This window comes from Lepidochelys olivacea, assembly GCF_965140295.1.
Source record: "Lepidochelys olivacea isolate rLepOli2 genome assembly, chromosome: 2".
Classification (NCBI taxonomy): Eukaryota; Metazoa; Chordata; order Testudines; family Cheloniidae; genus Lepidochelys; species Lepidochelys olivacea.
In genome coordinates this window covers 40,040,898-40,057,641 of record NC_140412.1, presented here as the reverse complement: position 1 = coordinate 40,057,641, position 16,744 = coordinate 40,040,898, and the positions used below count along the sequence as shown (strand labels likewise).

The 16,744-nt window shown below is 38.2% G+C and overlaps 1 protein-coding gene across 1 annotated transcript in view; it reads left to right on the top strand.

The window, feature by feature from the left end:
* The window catches only part of VPS13B (vacuolar protein sorting 13 homolog B), a 928,263-nt gene that overhangs the window by 679,893 nt on the left and 231,626 nt on the right, over positions 1 to 16,744 (top strand). The window contains exons 32-33 of the mRNA XM_084621078.1: positions 1,305 to 1,431; positions 3,270 to 3,413. Of these exons, the coding sequence (XP_084477204.1) occupies positions 1,305 to 1,431; positions 3,270 to 3,413 (271 nt within the window). The remainder of the gene's footprint in view (positions 1 to 1,304; positions 1,432 to 3,269; positions 3,414 to 16,744) is intronic.

Here is a 16,744-nt window from a genome sequence, read left to right as displayed (position 1 = left end):
ACCCAGTGATTAGCTTGTCTTTGTAAGAAAGGTAGATTGTCTTCTAGCTGATGCTCTCAATGACCAGATCTCAAGGCAATGGTTCAACCAGATACTACCCAGAGGACTCACATTATCCATGATCTTATTGAGACTGAGGGCCATCTGATTTCATTGTGGGCTTTTCTCATTCAACTTTCCTCATTGGAAGGATGGCATAGGAGGTGCTTATAGACAACAGTCTGTGGCAAATTTATTTGAATTGACACACAGATCCCAGTTTGGTATGTTGTGTCAACAAGGGCTATTGATAGATGCTTCCAAAACAGGGAAATGCCTTCAACTTGCATTTTGGTAGCAGTGAAAAATAACCAGAAGATAACTTAAGTGTCCGGTTTGCTGACACAAATATTCATGGAAAGTGAAGGTCAGTATTCTGTTTAGAAGGAGCTAATGTACAGCATGCTTATCCAATCATGGAAAGAGGTGCTAGAAGGCTGGCATTGCTTTACTATGGGGGCAGAATTTAGGTATCTATGTGTGGTCTATGGTGTAAAGTACTTATGGTAATGGTAAGGTGTGAATGGTGGAGTAGAGGTTCTGTATTGTTAGATGGCTTAACTTTTCATGGGCTTGATTTTGTGTTTTTTGTGCCACTTGTGTGTGTGGCAACTTTAACTGTTTCATTATAAAGTATTTTGTGCATGAAGTAAATGTCTTGTTGGATATACAAGAACACCTATTTAAATATAAAATTCATTAACACATTTTGAAAATTATTTTTATGTGTTTTGTAGGTCAAATGTGTGTGGCTTATACTGCTTCACAGTGATTTATTTTTAAACATATTAATTCAGTAAAAGGAAAAAACAATAATACATATCTTTGTATGGTGTGTATACTGGTGGATTGCTTGCAGAGTAAAAGGTTTAGATATATTTTGGTTTCAAACACATTGAGGTCACAATAGGTTTGTGCCCTATATTAATAGTTAACATTAGAAAAATGTGCAATTTTGTCTTAATTGTGAGGTAATTAAAATAAATTATTGGCCCTGATCCTGCAGTTGGAGCCATCTGGTTCTTACACTGCATTGAGCTCCAGTGATTTCCATGGTCCTTTCCATGGGGCTAATGGCCTGACAGCCAGATTGAGACCATTGTTGTTGATAATTATTTATTATTTGTATTGTGGTAGCAACCAAAGGCCCCAATCAGGATTGAGGCCCCATTTTGGTAGGCCCTGTACACAGGAAGAACACAGGAAGATGTGGTCCTAAGCAGCTTACAATCTATTTTAATAATATTTCATTTTTTTTCTTTTAGCATAAGGCGGCATCAAGAACGGAGAGCAATTTTAACTCCAATTTTAACAGATTTCACAGTGCGAATAACTGCAGCTCCTGCAATCATTTTCACAAAAGTAATTTCACCAGAAAACTTGCACACAGAGGTTAGTACAAATTTTAAACAAAAATAACTGAGTTTTTAACATGTACATTATTGTTCCCTTAGAAAATTTTAATCTTCATAGAAAATATTATATTAAACAATATTAAAATAGTGTGTTTACGGAAAAAGGAATAGATTTTTTTAAACTGTTCGTATGGCTTCTGTAATTTTGGTAATTAACTATGGCACAGTTATAGTTTATTATTTGCATTGTTTGAACAGTTATTTTTATTTAATTACATTATGATAGCACTCAAAGGCCTCATCATGACTATGATCTCATTGTGCTAGGTGCTGTACAAACACCCAGAAATAGTTTGTGTCCCTAAGAGCTTACAATCTCTTGTCAAAAACCAGATGAAAGGAGGGGAAACATGATACATCAGACATATGAAGTGGTCAGATTTATGGTAGGCACACTGCAGAATTCTTAAAGGATTTATAACTAAAAGAGTTGAGAAGACATGATCCAATGCAATATTTAAGAAACACTATTTTCATGGGCCCCATAAAAGCAAACCGGAAAACTACATTATCTCTACAAATATCAAATAAACAGGGTGCTACAGTCAGATTTCCAAAGGCATACTACTTTTCATAGTAGGAGTCATAGGGATACCTCAGGATATTCCAAATTGACTAGAAAGATTTAACAGTAACTTTTACCAGTCTGTGGGTCAGCTCATTAGAGGAGCTTGTTACACACAAGAGACTGTGGTTCATTTCTTGGCATTAGCACCCGGGTAGGGAATTTAAAACACATTATTTGGAGGGAGGTGCCAGTCATTGTTTGCCAGCTAGCAGGAGTGATTTTTCATAATAGCTACCTCCTGGGAAGGGCAAAACCTAGGAATGAAAATCATATTTGCACATTTGTAACAGGTGCAAGTTGATGGAGAAGGAACAGATATTAATTACATGAGGGAAAGATTGCAGTGAGTTTGTGTTTCGTGTAGAGTGCCATCACAAGTGTGGGAAGGAGAGAGTTTTAAATTAAAAGAAAATTCAGGAGATAGCTGAGATGCATGGAAAGGATTCAGCAAAAAGAAACATTTGAACATTACTATTGCTCACATTCAGGAATTTAAATGTTTTGGCTAGTCAGATTCTCTTTGAATCTATTCTTTAGGGGACGCTTAAGGATGAAGGGTGGGGTCTACTATAGATTACCAAGAATTTGAACATTATTCACATGTCCTTCATGAGAAGGGGCAATGCTTCTGCTTATTAAGCAAACCTCCTGGATTGGTTCTGTTGTTCATCTCTGAATCATTTGCCAACAATGGTCAAGAGCTTTAGTTTTGTTATAACACCAGTAAAATAGTGGTCATCCAGCTAACTCTGCCAAGATATTAACAGTGGTTTACAGGCAAAGAGAAATCAATTAGGCTGGTTATCTTTGAGTTCCAACATATGATTTCATTATAAATGGAGCTGAGCTTATATTCCAAAAAAGTATATCTTCTTGGAAGGACAAGGCGAAGAAGAAATGTAGTTCATTGACAAGCAATTGAAAAACAAAAATCTGACAATTTAGTGTTTGATATTACAAAGAAATGAAAAAAAAACCTCACACATGAAACACTTTACATACAAGATTTGTGTTAATGGTTACTTATGCTGTTGAAAGCAAATCAAGGTATCAAACACACCTTCATTAAAAGTCTTATTACTGGCACACCATTCTTTGCTACTAAAAGAGATAAATAGATTTAACATCCCAGTTAACATTATATAAATGGCTTAAATTGGGTATGGCAGAGAATTGTGATATAGTTACCTTTAAAATGTAAATTATCTGCCTTGTAGCTAGTATCTGACATGTTTTTTTCTCCACAGGAGATTTTAGTGTGCGGTCATTCTTTGGAGGTGAATTTGACCACAAACCTGGACTTCTTCCTCAGCGTAGCTCAAGTACAACTTCTACAGCAGCTAGTACAAGCCAATTTGGTTGGACTGGAGCCTTCCGACAAGATTACTGAGGTAGGTTATATAACCTGTTTTCTTTTAGAATTACTGTGGCTCACATCAGACATTTACATTATGTATGGTGGTAGAAAAAATGTGTAAGTAAATGAATTACACACGTTATTGTTTATCGAGCTTTACTTATACTGTACTCCACTGTTATTTTGAAAATTAAGCTGTGCCTACTGCTTTGTTAATTACAAATACTCTTTAGGAAGTCACTGTGGGCTGGCTTTGTAAAAGCTTCCTCATGAGAGGACATTGATCAGGAGACATGGGAGGATGAAAGGCACATGGATTTTAAGATGGATTTTAAGGCAGAAGGCTTTAAGGTTATTAATGTTTAACTTTTATGGAAGACTCAACAACCTACGTCCCCCCTGCCCCCAAGATATACCACTCATTTACTTTAATCAGTGTTAAATAACCTCCATGCCAAACCAATATTCAGGGTTGATCCCCTTCACTCTAACCTCTAGGATTCAGCCCACCTTTGAATCATCTTGCACTCCCCCTCCGAGTAGAAAGGAGAATACACATAAAAGGTACCTCAGTCTATGAACACTTAACATCTCCCCTTCTTCTTTGCAACTAATAGGGTCCACCAGCCATCACTCGGGTCTCTCATTCATGTTTACTTCAAGGTGCCAGCCCCTATCAGCCTGACACTGGCAATGAACACCAGTCACAAGTTGCAACAAAATTACAAACTTCCCACTTACTAAATTTTGAACTTTTAAATTCTGTCCTTATTCATTAAAACTAGGCCTCCGACCAACAAGTCACCTTGCCCCCTGGAAAAAAATCCCGATCCACAAAATTGGAGATCTGATCAGACCCACAGCATCTTGGTAACACAGCTCATATTATACCTCAGTTATAGGGCGGCATGAGGCCGGGCAGCCGCAGCAACTCCAGTAGAATGACTGCTACATGTCCTAAGAGCTTCATCGGTAGCAGGGGAACGCATGAGACAATCAATTCTCCGTTTCCCTCTCAAAGTCTAGCAATTGGGTGGTAGGGAGAGGTGGAGAAATCTCTCCTGCCCTCCATGTACTTACCCTCCCTGCCCAGGCACAATCTCCACATGCATTCTGAGCTGGGGGGAAGAGGAAGTGCTCTGAAGCAGCTGAGCCTGCACCTCCCTTCCCCCCTGCTCTCAGGACCCTAGGGGCTATCCCAGCTTAAGTCTCTGTCCCCTCTCCCTCACCGAGACGGTGGAAGGGGTGGGGCATTATTTCATTACACTTTTGAAACATTAACAATGTAATAAAAGAAATAGAGTGTATCTTTCTCTTCTTTGGATACTTTGCAGATCCACAGCCTCTTTTGGAAATGAGAATTGTAAGTAGGTATACTATGGGAATATCTTCAATAAATAACTTACAGGGCACTGTTTTCCCATCCCCTGTGGAATGCACAGAATCATAAACATTGAACGGATGCCCAGAACTTGAATTTTGAGCTGGTGCTGTGCAGAAGTCCTGCACTATTAGTGCTTAGTATGCAAACTTGCTGCAATAAAAGCCACTTACTAGATCATTTCAGAGTGCTTTTTCTTCACTATATCCAGAAGTGCCCATTTGTCCTTCATCAGTTCCTTCCATATACACTGTAGATAATTAATAAAGGAAAACATTTCTAGTTCAAGTTATTATTCTTAGTTATGTCATAAATAGTAAAACTATATCTGGAATAAGTACAGTGAAGGGTAATGATATGTTTTATTTCCATTACTCTTTTCTCCAGTTATTTTCTCTAAAATAACAAAGTAAAGCCAGCTTCACACCAGTGCCTCAATCCTTTTCTCCAGATGCCTTTCACCTCATGTTGCCTTCTTGAGTTTTCGGAGGGTGAAGTAATAGTTGATGGATGTGAACTGCCCTGCTCATATCAATGAGTTAAGTCTGAAATCTAGAAATGACAATTCAGATGTCAACACTGTTAACGATTCGACAGCTAACCATTTTAGCAGAAGCATCCAGCTATAATTATCCCACATTCCCCAGAGGGCCCATCTAAGTTGTAGCAGCCTCCCTGGACTGCCCTATGAGCTACAGTGCTGCCTGGAATCTGTGCTGCAGCTTAGCCCCCAGTCCTGCCTCCTGCACACCCCTTATACCAGAGCTTCCCTGACAGTCCTCAGAGGGCAACTCTACAGTTGTTTCACACAGTTCGTGAACCAGGGAATTCTCTCCCAGCCAGTTTCAAAGCTTTTACAGTCTCTTTAAGCCACTTCAGTCCTTTTACCTGGTATAACAGGGGCAGAGCAGGAGTGAAGATTTCACCCTATCTTTATATAAGTGCTGACTGTGTTTGATACTGTACAGAACACAGAAAAAGAGACAGTATCTGCCCTCAGGAGCTTACCTGCTAAATAGGCAGATAGTGTATAATGCACTGGGAGACCCAGAGGAAGGGCCCACGTATGAGATTCCCATAGTGAGCCTGGCTTTGCTTCCAATAGACAATGTATAAGGCCTCTCGTTCAAATCTGAGACAAGATAACGTGGCAGTGAGCTCCCAGGTTTTTAAAGAAACAGAAGTATTTGATTGTATAACAGACATTATGATTCATTCTGGTTGTAATTTTTATTCTGGAGAGAGTCCACAGATAAATTTCCAACACCAAAGATAAGCCCTTATGCTGCTGCTTTAAGAAATACTCAGAGCTCCGCAGGCATATAATGTTGAAATGGACCAGGTGAAAGTCTGTCATTTCACACATTTTAATGATACACAGCATGAGGGAATTGGGAAACTTTTAGTTCATGTTCCTTGTTTAGCATATTTTGTTTCTCTTCAGAGACACCTGGATAGGTCACATGTAACCAAGTAATAAACGTAGGTCACTAATAAAATATGCATTTGTGCATTCTCTAAAATGGAGGAGATGAGGGAATACCTTGAATTTCTTGAGGTTATGGCCTGTAAAAGAAATGTAAGTGTTTCACCTCCTGTTCATCCCCTGCTAAACACAATGGGAAGACTTGGCTTGAAACACATCTGACAGAGTTTTTGTTAAGAACCTGTCAAAGATAGTTTACATTTATGCTGACAAATTAGCCTGCAACTGAGGGCTTAGAACACTGAAATTTTCTAAGAATACGAGAACATAGTCTATAGTAATAAAACGTTTTAATACTTCAGATTTCTCTGTATAGTGGTGCTTTTCTTGTGGGTGGTGAATTCTTCAAGGGTCTCCAGGTGAAGATTTGAATACTTAAAGGTCTTTCTAGAAATATTGCATAATGGAATTGTTTAGGGGCAGATCATGGAACTTTGACGCTTGGTGGGAATGAGATTGCCTGTAGTATGCAATGTCCAGTTGACCGTAAACTTTGTATGGATAGCCTGGAGCCTGTCTCTTGTCTACTGTATGTTGAAAGAACTGGTCGGCCTGGAAGCAGGAAATGGAAAAAGGAACACTGCAAGTATAATGGAAAGACAAGAGAAAGATTAACATCAATCCATTCTTGCAGAGCAGTGTTTAATATCTACTAGCAACTCCCTTTATTTCTTAATATGTTTTTTTCAGCACTGTCAGATGTATTAAGTAACAAATATTTTTTCTAAATTCAAAAGTAAGGCAGGCTTATTACTTCCCCTGTTATGCTTAAGATCTCCCAGAAATGTGTTTATCTGGACACATCCATACAGTGCCAGAGGCATTCAACTTCCACTTCACACTGAGGGCACAAGGGTGTTTTGAATAAGGCAAGCTTATTTAAACTTTTGGACTGAAAAATGTCTTGTGTTGGCAATTAAATTAATTCATGGGTAGGCATAGAAAGATTAGATTTTTATCAGTAAATGTCAGTATAAGTGAATATCTCCATACATACACAAACTGACAAAAAATATTTCTGTCAATGATAATCAAAATGTACAGGTAGGCAAAGTAAGAAAAATGCTGCTAGAGAACTTAGTAGAGTTTGAGTTAAGGATATAAACGTAGTATATTTTGACATGTGATGTTGACAATTTGTGTTTTAATGGTTGTAAAGCTTTCATTTTTTGCATCTCAGCATCTGCTGTCATTAAACCTGTCTGAACCTGTCTATTTTCTATCACCCCTCCAAATTTTCCTACAATTATGAACATTTAAATAGATAAAAATTGAAAAAGTTTTAAAACAGAGATCGATATTGTCTGTCAAAATTATTTTTTTAAATTGAAATCTGCCAAGCCTGTTCATATGGCAGCTATTAGACAATGACATTGACTTCACATGTTCATTCCCAAGCTTCCCTCCTTTCTTTGGTTTCCATGTTTAAACCTTTATTCAATTCAGACCCCTTTTTCATCATCTTGATCAAGTCTCTTTATGCGCTGCTTGTAAATAAGTTTTGGTTAGCAGAAACCTTAATTTCGGTAGGATTTTTAACATATCTCATCTATCTGGAGTAACACTGCTTCACCACTACAAATGATGAACTCATACTTTGCTAGTTGGCTTTCATACAGTTTTGGGTGTTCTTGAGATATTATGGCCTGTGAGATGGACTGATTAAAGCTAGGATATAAACATTGATCTCATTATTGATGAAGATTGCCACAGCTCTTATTCAAGCTTGACAATTGAAATCTCCTCTCTGGCCTTGGGCCACCAACCTTTCCCTCCTCACATCGGTAGAAAAGCTGCTTATCTTGACGGTCCATTATTCTGATACCACCATCCTTGAATTGTCTCACTGCACTGGCTCACCTTTCTCCACACATTGTATATAAGCTTAATGTCTTCACCTTTATGGCTTTCCACCATTTATGTCCACCCTATCTGTCAAATCTAATTTCTTATTGGGAGGCTAACCGATGGGTTTGTTGTGCCAATAACACCAGCAAGGATTGCTTGCTTGTCTGCTTTTCCCACAAACATTTTTGTGCTTTCTCCCATGCTGCCTCCTATGCATGGGAACAACTCTGAGTAAGCATTCCCAGAGTTTCCATCTCATTCTCTTTTAAGTTTCTTTGCTTACTTCTGGCACTATTGCAATATGAGTACTCAGTAACAATAAGATGATCATCTGGATTGTTCAGGTCAGCCACACTTAAAGAATGGTGTTTAGATTCCTCTTCAAGAAACATTTTAACATCTTCCTTTTTTAGGAAAAGTTATCAAGAAGGTTGTGATGGGCCATCTCCAGATACACCTCAATTCCACATATGTGTATTGTATTTTAGTCTGGGTTCAACTATGATTATGGGATAGAGACCTTAGTGATTATATCGATTCCTGATTTCTTTCTATGATCACACAAACCTTAAGGTGGCCAACCTGATTCAATTAAATTTATCATTATCTTTTGATACTATTGAGGTGTTGTCGCATCTGGATGATCTTGTTTGAATGAATAGAGTTCCACTTCAGCTCCATCTTGTCATCCCTCCTGTTCAATGTGTATGTAAGCTACTTGGGGAGACTGAGAGATGTTTTGAGCTGCAGTATCATAAGTATAGTGCTGATACTTATTCACAAAGGACAAATACACTATTGATGCTACCTGATTGACTTTAGTGGAGGTGAGCTAGTACATACCAGCAGTGAAAATTGGGTTTCATTTTCATCAAACCTCTGTCCTACAGTTTCTTTAATTTCCCAGTAACTTGCCAAGATAAGGATGTGGATGAGCACAAGCTGGCTGTAACTAAAAACAGGAAGTGATGCTTATGGTAGGGAGAAGCATTTAGAGAAACAGGTGGCTCTTGAACTATTAGATACTGCTCCCAGAGTTAATCTTATTTAACATGTTATCTTAATAAATTATTCAGAAAAGGGGGCTAACAACGTGTTAGTGAACACTGTGGGTGATACTGTATTGGGATGGTTGTAAGCACTGGTGATGATTAGGAGTAATACTAAAGGATCTAGAGAGTTTCAAAATATGGACAGAAAACAAAACAATGGTAGTCAATTTGTTTAAATGCATGCTAATAATTCCAAGATGAAATAATCCAAAGCAGAGATTCAGTGAGTGGGAGATACTTGGAAAGCAATAATACTAAAAGAGTCCTAGGGTAATAGCAAACAATAAATCAGACATGAGTTTGCAATGAACTGTAGAAGCAAAAAAGGGCTATTCGGTTTAGTGCTGCAAATGTAAAAATCACACTCTGGAAGTGGGGGATAATGGCTCCTCTCTGTAGGACTCTCCTGTAGCTGTATCTGGAATATTGCTTTTAGTCTCTTCTTACACCCAAGACCCATTCCCACAAAGGGTTAATCTCTTGCTCTGTAGCTTTAGAGGCAGGGCCACACCTGTCAATCACAGCTAGTAGGACATTCTTCTGTCCACCTTTTTTGTTCCTTGTTCGTGCATTGCTCCCCTTCAGAGCCGCAGCTTTTCTCTGCCTGAGGTACATGCCAGCATAGTGAGAAACATGACTCCAAAAAATGCGTCTCTTGCTCTGCTCCTGTCTAGCCCCATTTAGAAGCTCCCCTGTGTTTCTTTCACCTGCAAGGGGGCCTCATCTATCTGCTCCTGTTATCTGGGGATGAAGCAACCTCCTCCAGCAGGGAGCCCTTTGAAGCATCTTACAAACTGGAATTTCAAAGAAAAATAAATGTTTAGGGGATTTGGGAATTGATTTATGAGGAAAGATGTTAGAGTCAAACACGCATAGTTTGGCTGAGAGGTGACAAGGGGGAAGAGTGGGGCTATAAATCTGCAAATATTTGAAGGGTGTAAACACCAAGGAAAGAAGAGAATTATTTAGGGTTGTAGAATGGATTTGAAGTAGGAGTTATATCATGAAATAAAAGAAAGGGATTGTTTAGGATGACTATCAGGAGTAAAATTTATGAAATCAATGTATTAAGCTGTGAAAACTTCTCCAAAGGGAAGTGATGGAAGACATCATAACTTAGGATATCTAAAACTTGACTGAAGCAAACACTTGAAAATAAACTATAGGAGATGGTCCTGCCCTTGCAAGGAAATTGATTAGATGATCCTAATAGAACTTTTTGATCTCTAATTTCTGTGTTCAATGTTCAAGAAATTCCATACACTTCACCTGCATTTCAAGCAACCATTTGCAGGACAGGTGAGATATTACCTTCAAAGACAAAGTAAGGTGAAAATTAGTGATGTTCATTCTCTGAAGGATAATAATTATTAAACATCTAAATCTTTTTTTTAAATGAATAAAATAGGGCTTGAGTGTATTAAGACTGCCTGGTGCCTGTGGATTTAGCAGCAGTAATTAGTTCGTTGCTCATGAATATCAAGTAATCATCAGAGCAAACCCACTTACAAAAGTACCATATGTAAGGAATAACATATGTCTATTTTTTGAAAGCAGTGTTTAAGAGCAAGTTAAATGTTTATACTTTTTAATGAAATAAAAAACATATTTTAAGGGGGCAGGGAAGAACCACATCATTAAGGAAATCAAAGATGGCAGTGCTCTTTGATCTATGTACTCTAGACACATCCTGGACAAAAAACTTTAAATCATAAAACTAATTTAACTAATTTCCTTCTCCCTATCTACTAATCCATTTTTTCCCTCACTAATTTCCATTCTTCTGCAGTCTTCTTCTCATTGCCTAACCCATATGTGTCTATCTTGCCTTTCAGTAGGCTTACTTTAGTCTTGACATGCATACACAGTTCCCCAATGTTTTCATTTTGCACATTTGTTCTATAACAGAAATTAAAAAATAAAAAACTAGAGAAATTCTGATTTTGTGGAATTGCACTAGTTCTGTGAAATTATTAGAGAACTTATCCTGTTTGTTCCCCAAGGATGTTAATCATCGTGTACATTCTTCAGCTTTCTGCTCAAATAACAAAATACAGTGAAGGAAATTGATCTTTTTTATCAAGCCTGAAGGTGTTCTTTGGTATTAATTAGTTTAGATGGAGCGGAACTTTTCTCTTCTCTTTTTAATTATCTTTGATAATCTTTTGAAACAGAGCTAGAAAGGTTCTATTTATGACCATAAATCTCACTTCCGTTACCATGCCACTTGAATGCTCCTGTATTATTCATAGCCAAAAGGGACCATTGTGATCATCTAGTCTAATTTCCTGCATAAAACCAGCCACAGAATTTCACATAGTGGGCTTATCTACAATCCTGTAGGACAGACTAAAGCACTGTGTAGACAAGCCCAGTGATTCCTATCACAAGACCATAACTTCTGATTATGCTAGAGCACATCTTTTAGAAAGACATCCAGTCTTTAATGATTTAAAGACTTCAAGTAATGGAGAATCCACTCCATCCCTAGGTAAGTGTCATTGACCGCTGACGTGAATAGCACACTGCTTGGCAACTTTGGCAAACTTATCCTGAGAATTTACTCTTGTTTCAACAGTGTAATACCCAAGAGGGTCCCTCTGGGTCCAGAAAGAACCACATTTAAGTAAGGAGAGCTCAGCTTGGGCACAGGATCTGTTTACCCATCATGAGCTCATTGCAGGATATGGTCCTGAAATCTTTTTTTTTTAAATGATTTGCTCATTTCTTCAATTTCATCTACTTTTGTCTGTTACATTTTTCAGCAGCAGAGAGTCAGAACATTCAGCTACAGGATTTGAAGCAAATAGCTATTATATCATCTGGTTTTATTAAAAGGTTTAGATCAATCATTTGCCGGTATATGTATTAGTCCTAATATCCATGTGGTGGTGATGTGTCCTTTCCTATTTAATTACTGCATCAAATGTTCTGGGAGATCTTGTATCTTTTGTTCAATATTGGGAACATTCTGTTGATATAAACTCTCCATCTGTATTAGTAATTACACATATTGCAGTTTGTGCACTATGTAGGTAAGGTTGCCACTGCAAGTGGGAATTTGGGATGGGATCCTCCCGTTCACCAAGTTCTCTTGTGTCTCATAAAGCAGCCACAGATTACCACTTGAGAGTTCCTCCTATCTAGAGGAAATTTAAGTTGGCATAGGCAGCTCCATCATCTCCTTTGCCAGAAACCCACCCTCCCAATATAAGTAGAGGAAAGGGACATGTTTGGGTATGGCAGGAGAAGTGAAGGGAGAGATGGATCAAGATGTTGGCTATGAAATAATTTATGCTGGATACTTGCATGGATTGAAATGGGCAGCAGGTTTAAAACAAATAAAAGGAAGTTCTTCTTCACACAGTGCACAGTCAACCTGTGGAACTCCTTGCCTGAGGAGGTTGTGAAGGCTAGGACTATAACAGGGTTTAAAAGAGAACTAGATAAATTCATGGAGGTTAAGTCCATTAATGGCTATTAGCCGGGATGGGTAAGGAATGATGTCCCTAGCCTCTGTTTGTCAGATGGTGGAGATGGATGGCAGGAGAGAGATCACTTGATCGTTACCTGTTAGGTTCACTCCCTTCTGGGGCACCTGGTATTGCCCAGTGTCAGCAGACAGGATACTGGGCTGGATGGACCTTTGATCTGGCCCAGTATGGCCGTTCTTATGAAAAACTAGGTTCTACCATCTTCTTGAGGGAGTTTTGTTAATTATGTATAGTATCTGGCTATTTACTGTTGCGTTTGGATTTTTGGATCCACCTGTTCAGGGGCCAGAGTCAGTAGTGGGTCAGGTTGAGTTATGGACTCTCTCCTGAAGTTCTCGCATCTTTTTTCCTGTTTCTTTTCCATTTTGAAAAAAACAGTGCATTTTAATTTGGTGCATTAGGATAGTTTCTCATATTATTTTAAGTAACATCTACAATACGTAACTCTATCGTGGATGGATATTATCTCTAAGAAATACATTTTACACTTTGACAACACGTATCCAGTGTGTTGTGCCAATAACATCAAATGTAATTGAAAATTGTGGGAGGAGAAATTGACATTACCCAGTTGGTGCTTGATGCTGTAGATATTTGCTGTGAAAGGTTAGCACAGTTGTAATATATCAAAGATAACAAGGTAATCTCTGAATTCTCACTATAATTGTAGTCTAGTTAATGTTTTCATTTACTTTTGTTTGCCATGTAAATTAGGGTGCCTTTTGGGAAGAGGTGGAAAAAGTCTTTCAAGAGATTGCATTTGAGCTAGGCTAGATTGGAAGCAGGTGATCATCCAGATTCTGTCACAATTTTGGCAAATCATTCATTAAGAGGACCTATGCTACTGAAATTAATTCACACCTAACAGATGTACACTATCATGAAGGGATGTGACCTGCCTGACACCAATCACTGGAAAGAAAATACATTTCTTTTGATGTTTTGAATTAGGTTCTGTAGATATTGCACATGTGTCTCACATGTTGACAACAGAAGTTCTTAGGCTTCTACAAGTTTTATACATAAATGCACATTCATCTGTATGACTCTGCCTATATAATAACTATTTTAAAGACTAATAGTGGGATTAGACGAAACTATTTGAATGATTTAGGAGCACAAGTCCCATTGAAAGACAATGACACTTGTGCTCCTAAATCATTTAAGTGATTTTTGAAAATCCCACACCAAGAATTAAATCTCAGCTGGGTGCAGTGGTAACCCAAGTACAGAAGTAAACTGATGCAGTACTTGTAACTCTTTCTTTCTTTCTTTCTTTCTTTCTTTCTTTTTCTTTCTTTCTTTCTTTCTTTTTCTTTCTTTTTCTTTCTTTCTTTCTTTCTTTCTTTCTTTCTTTCTTTCTTTCTTTCTTTCTTTCATCAGGTTTGTAGGAAAAGTCTATTTTGTCTCTGAATCTAGCCCTTAACTGTGACCAGGTCTCTACATATTAAGAGCAGAAATTCAAACAATAAATGATGGCATTAATTTACTCCTAAGGGAATTCTGTGCCAAACCATTAAAAATTCTATGCACAATATTTTAAAATTCTGCATATATTGTTTGTCAAAATAACACAATATAATCATGCCAGTTTCAATTATTTTGGTCATTTATTTCAAAATACCTGTCAGCAAGTATGTCTGGAATAACACAGACAAAAAAAATATTTAGGAAATGTTTTTTTGACAAATAGATTCCTTACTAGGCAAATTAATACAGAACTTTTAGTAATTCATTTAAACTACAATACAGAAACGTATTTCCTGCACCCCTGGGAAGCCGTGCGAAGGCTTGGGGGATTGGGGTAACAGAGGAGCTGAGGGAGAGGAAAGGAACTAGGGATGAACTTGGAGGGTTGTTGGGTGTAGGTTGGAGAAATATGGAACAGGTTGTTGGGGGGAGGGGGAAATTGTTAGGGAGTTGGGGAGCCTCCCCCATGCAGACCCTGATTGACCCCTAGCCTCTCCCATTCAGTCAGGCACATCTGCCCCATCCCCATGTGTTTTTACTTCACCTCTGTCCTTACACCCTCCTGTCCCCATGTCCAGTCAGCTGCTGCTGTCTGTTCTGGCACCACAGCGTCCTCTCGTGGGTGAAAGGCAGAACTGCAGCACTTCTCAGGCAGAATGAATTTTATGTGCAGAAAAAAAAATTCTGTGCCAGACATGAATTCTGTGCATGTGCAGAATTCCCCCATGAGTAATTAATTGTAAATTTTTAAATCAAGAATGGGTGCGGCTTTTTTTAACAATATGCTCTAGTTCAAAAGGAATTATTTTGAGGAAGTTCTAAGGTCCGTATTACACCATAGATCAGACAAAATGATCACAGTGGTCCCTGCTGGCTTTGGAATCTATGAATGAATACATGTCTGTGATTGATTTAAAAGAACTCCTATAAATAATAGAGAAGACTTGAGTTGTGATGAGTTTCCCTCAGTTTAGACACTAGTATTGTTCCTTGTCTTTTTACACACTGGGTTTGTTTAAAGTGTCCTGGGATTTAGGTGTTTACAAAATGTCCTGGCAGGTTGGTTGTGTACCACTCCGAGTTACAGCATTTGAGCTGTAGTTATTTGGGAGTTTCCTTTCTGTACACATGTACCTCATAACTATATTTTATTTATTGGCCTGCTTACTTAGTGGACCGTCCTTGTAAGTGGGTTACTTAAAGGGTCAGATAATTAAGACTACAAGTGGACTTTGTTTGCAGTCTTTCTGTCTTGATACAGGGCCTGTTTTCATATTGATATACCGCCCCCCCCATCACCCACAAGGCAAGGGAAAGAACCCAGATAGTCCTGCTCTGCACCTGGATGTGGGGTGTAACAAAATGCCATCCTGGATAAAGGATGTGGAGTTAATCTGTATAAGCAAACTGAGGGAACTCAGTTGAGGATAGACTGCTGAAAAGACAGGTCTCTCTGACAGAGAGAAGTCCTGAACTAGGGTTTAACAGGCAGGATACAATAAGGGAATTATAGTGAAGCCTGAGAGTAGGGGAAGGTTATTAGATTGAAGACTTGTTTGAATCTTTATTTGGACTTGTTTGTGCTACTCCAGAAGGGAGTTAGACTTTTATGTCACTTGACCGGAGGAAAGGGAAAAGATGCAGGTGGAGAAAGGCCATTGCAATTCCAAGGGAGAGCCCTGCAGGGGGTGCTAAGTCAAGGACCCGATGCAACACTGTGACCAGAGACAAGTGGGCGTCCAGAAGGTGAGAAAGCACTCTCACAGAAACTTAGTACATATTTTATTATAAAAGAAATAGAGTTTCCTGGAACATGGTCTGTAGCAGCAAATCAATCATATAAATCAATGGAATCGTAGATCAATAATATATTTGTCTCTAAAGTGCAAGCATTTATAAAGAATTTTTGATATGCCTGTTGAAATGGCAGTCTGTTGAGTACTGCAGTATATAAATCTGAAGCCTTTTAGCTGCTTCACGTACTGAAAGCCAAAAACAGTTGCAGTAATTAAAAGAAAAAACAGAGGTTCTAAAAATTGTTATGTAAGTCTTAAAACATTTGCTGATCATTCGGTGCATCTGTGGAGCTGAAGATATTGGGCTATATCATCAGATTGTGAAGACTGGCATAGCTCCATTGAAGTCAGTGATGCTGGGCCAATTTACACCAGCTGAAGTTCTGGCACATTGACTTTTAATGAGTCTAGATGCTTCTGATCTGTTTGTGGATACAAATTTCTGAGATGAATGACTACCTATATCTTCTGAGATTTAGCCAATTAAGGAAGGGAAATTTCGCTGCTGAAAATCTTGTTACTCAAGAAAGTTGTATTAAGACAGGGTGAAAAAAGTGTTGCCCCAGACTATAAGCCATACCACTTTTTTAAGATGGAGATGAGGAGGAATATTTTGATATGTATTTTAATAATACTGTGGAATTTATTTTACAGGCTTTTAGTTGACCCATTCTAAATGAGTAGGAGTCCTCAGGACCTACATAGGATATATTTTCAGCACGGAATATGTTTAAAGATTTCTTTCTTCTTTTCACTCTGGTTGTGAAGTATCTACATTTTAGTAATGGGTGATGTGATCTCTGTACATAATATACTCTCAGTAATCATTTTGTTGGGT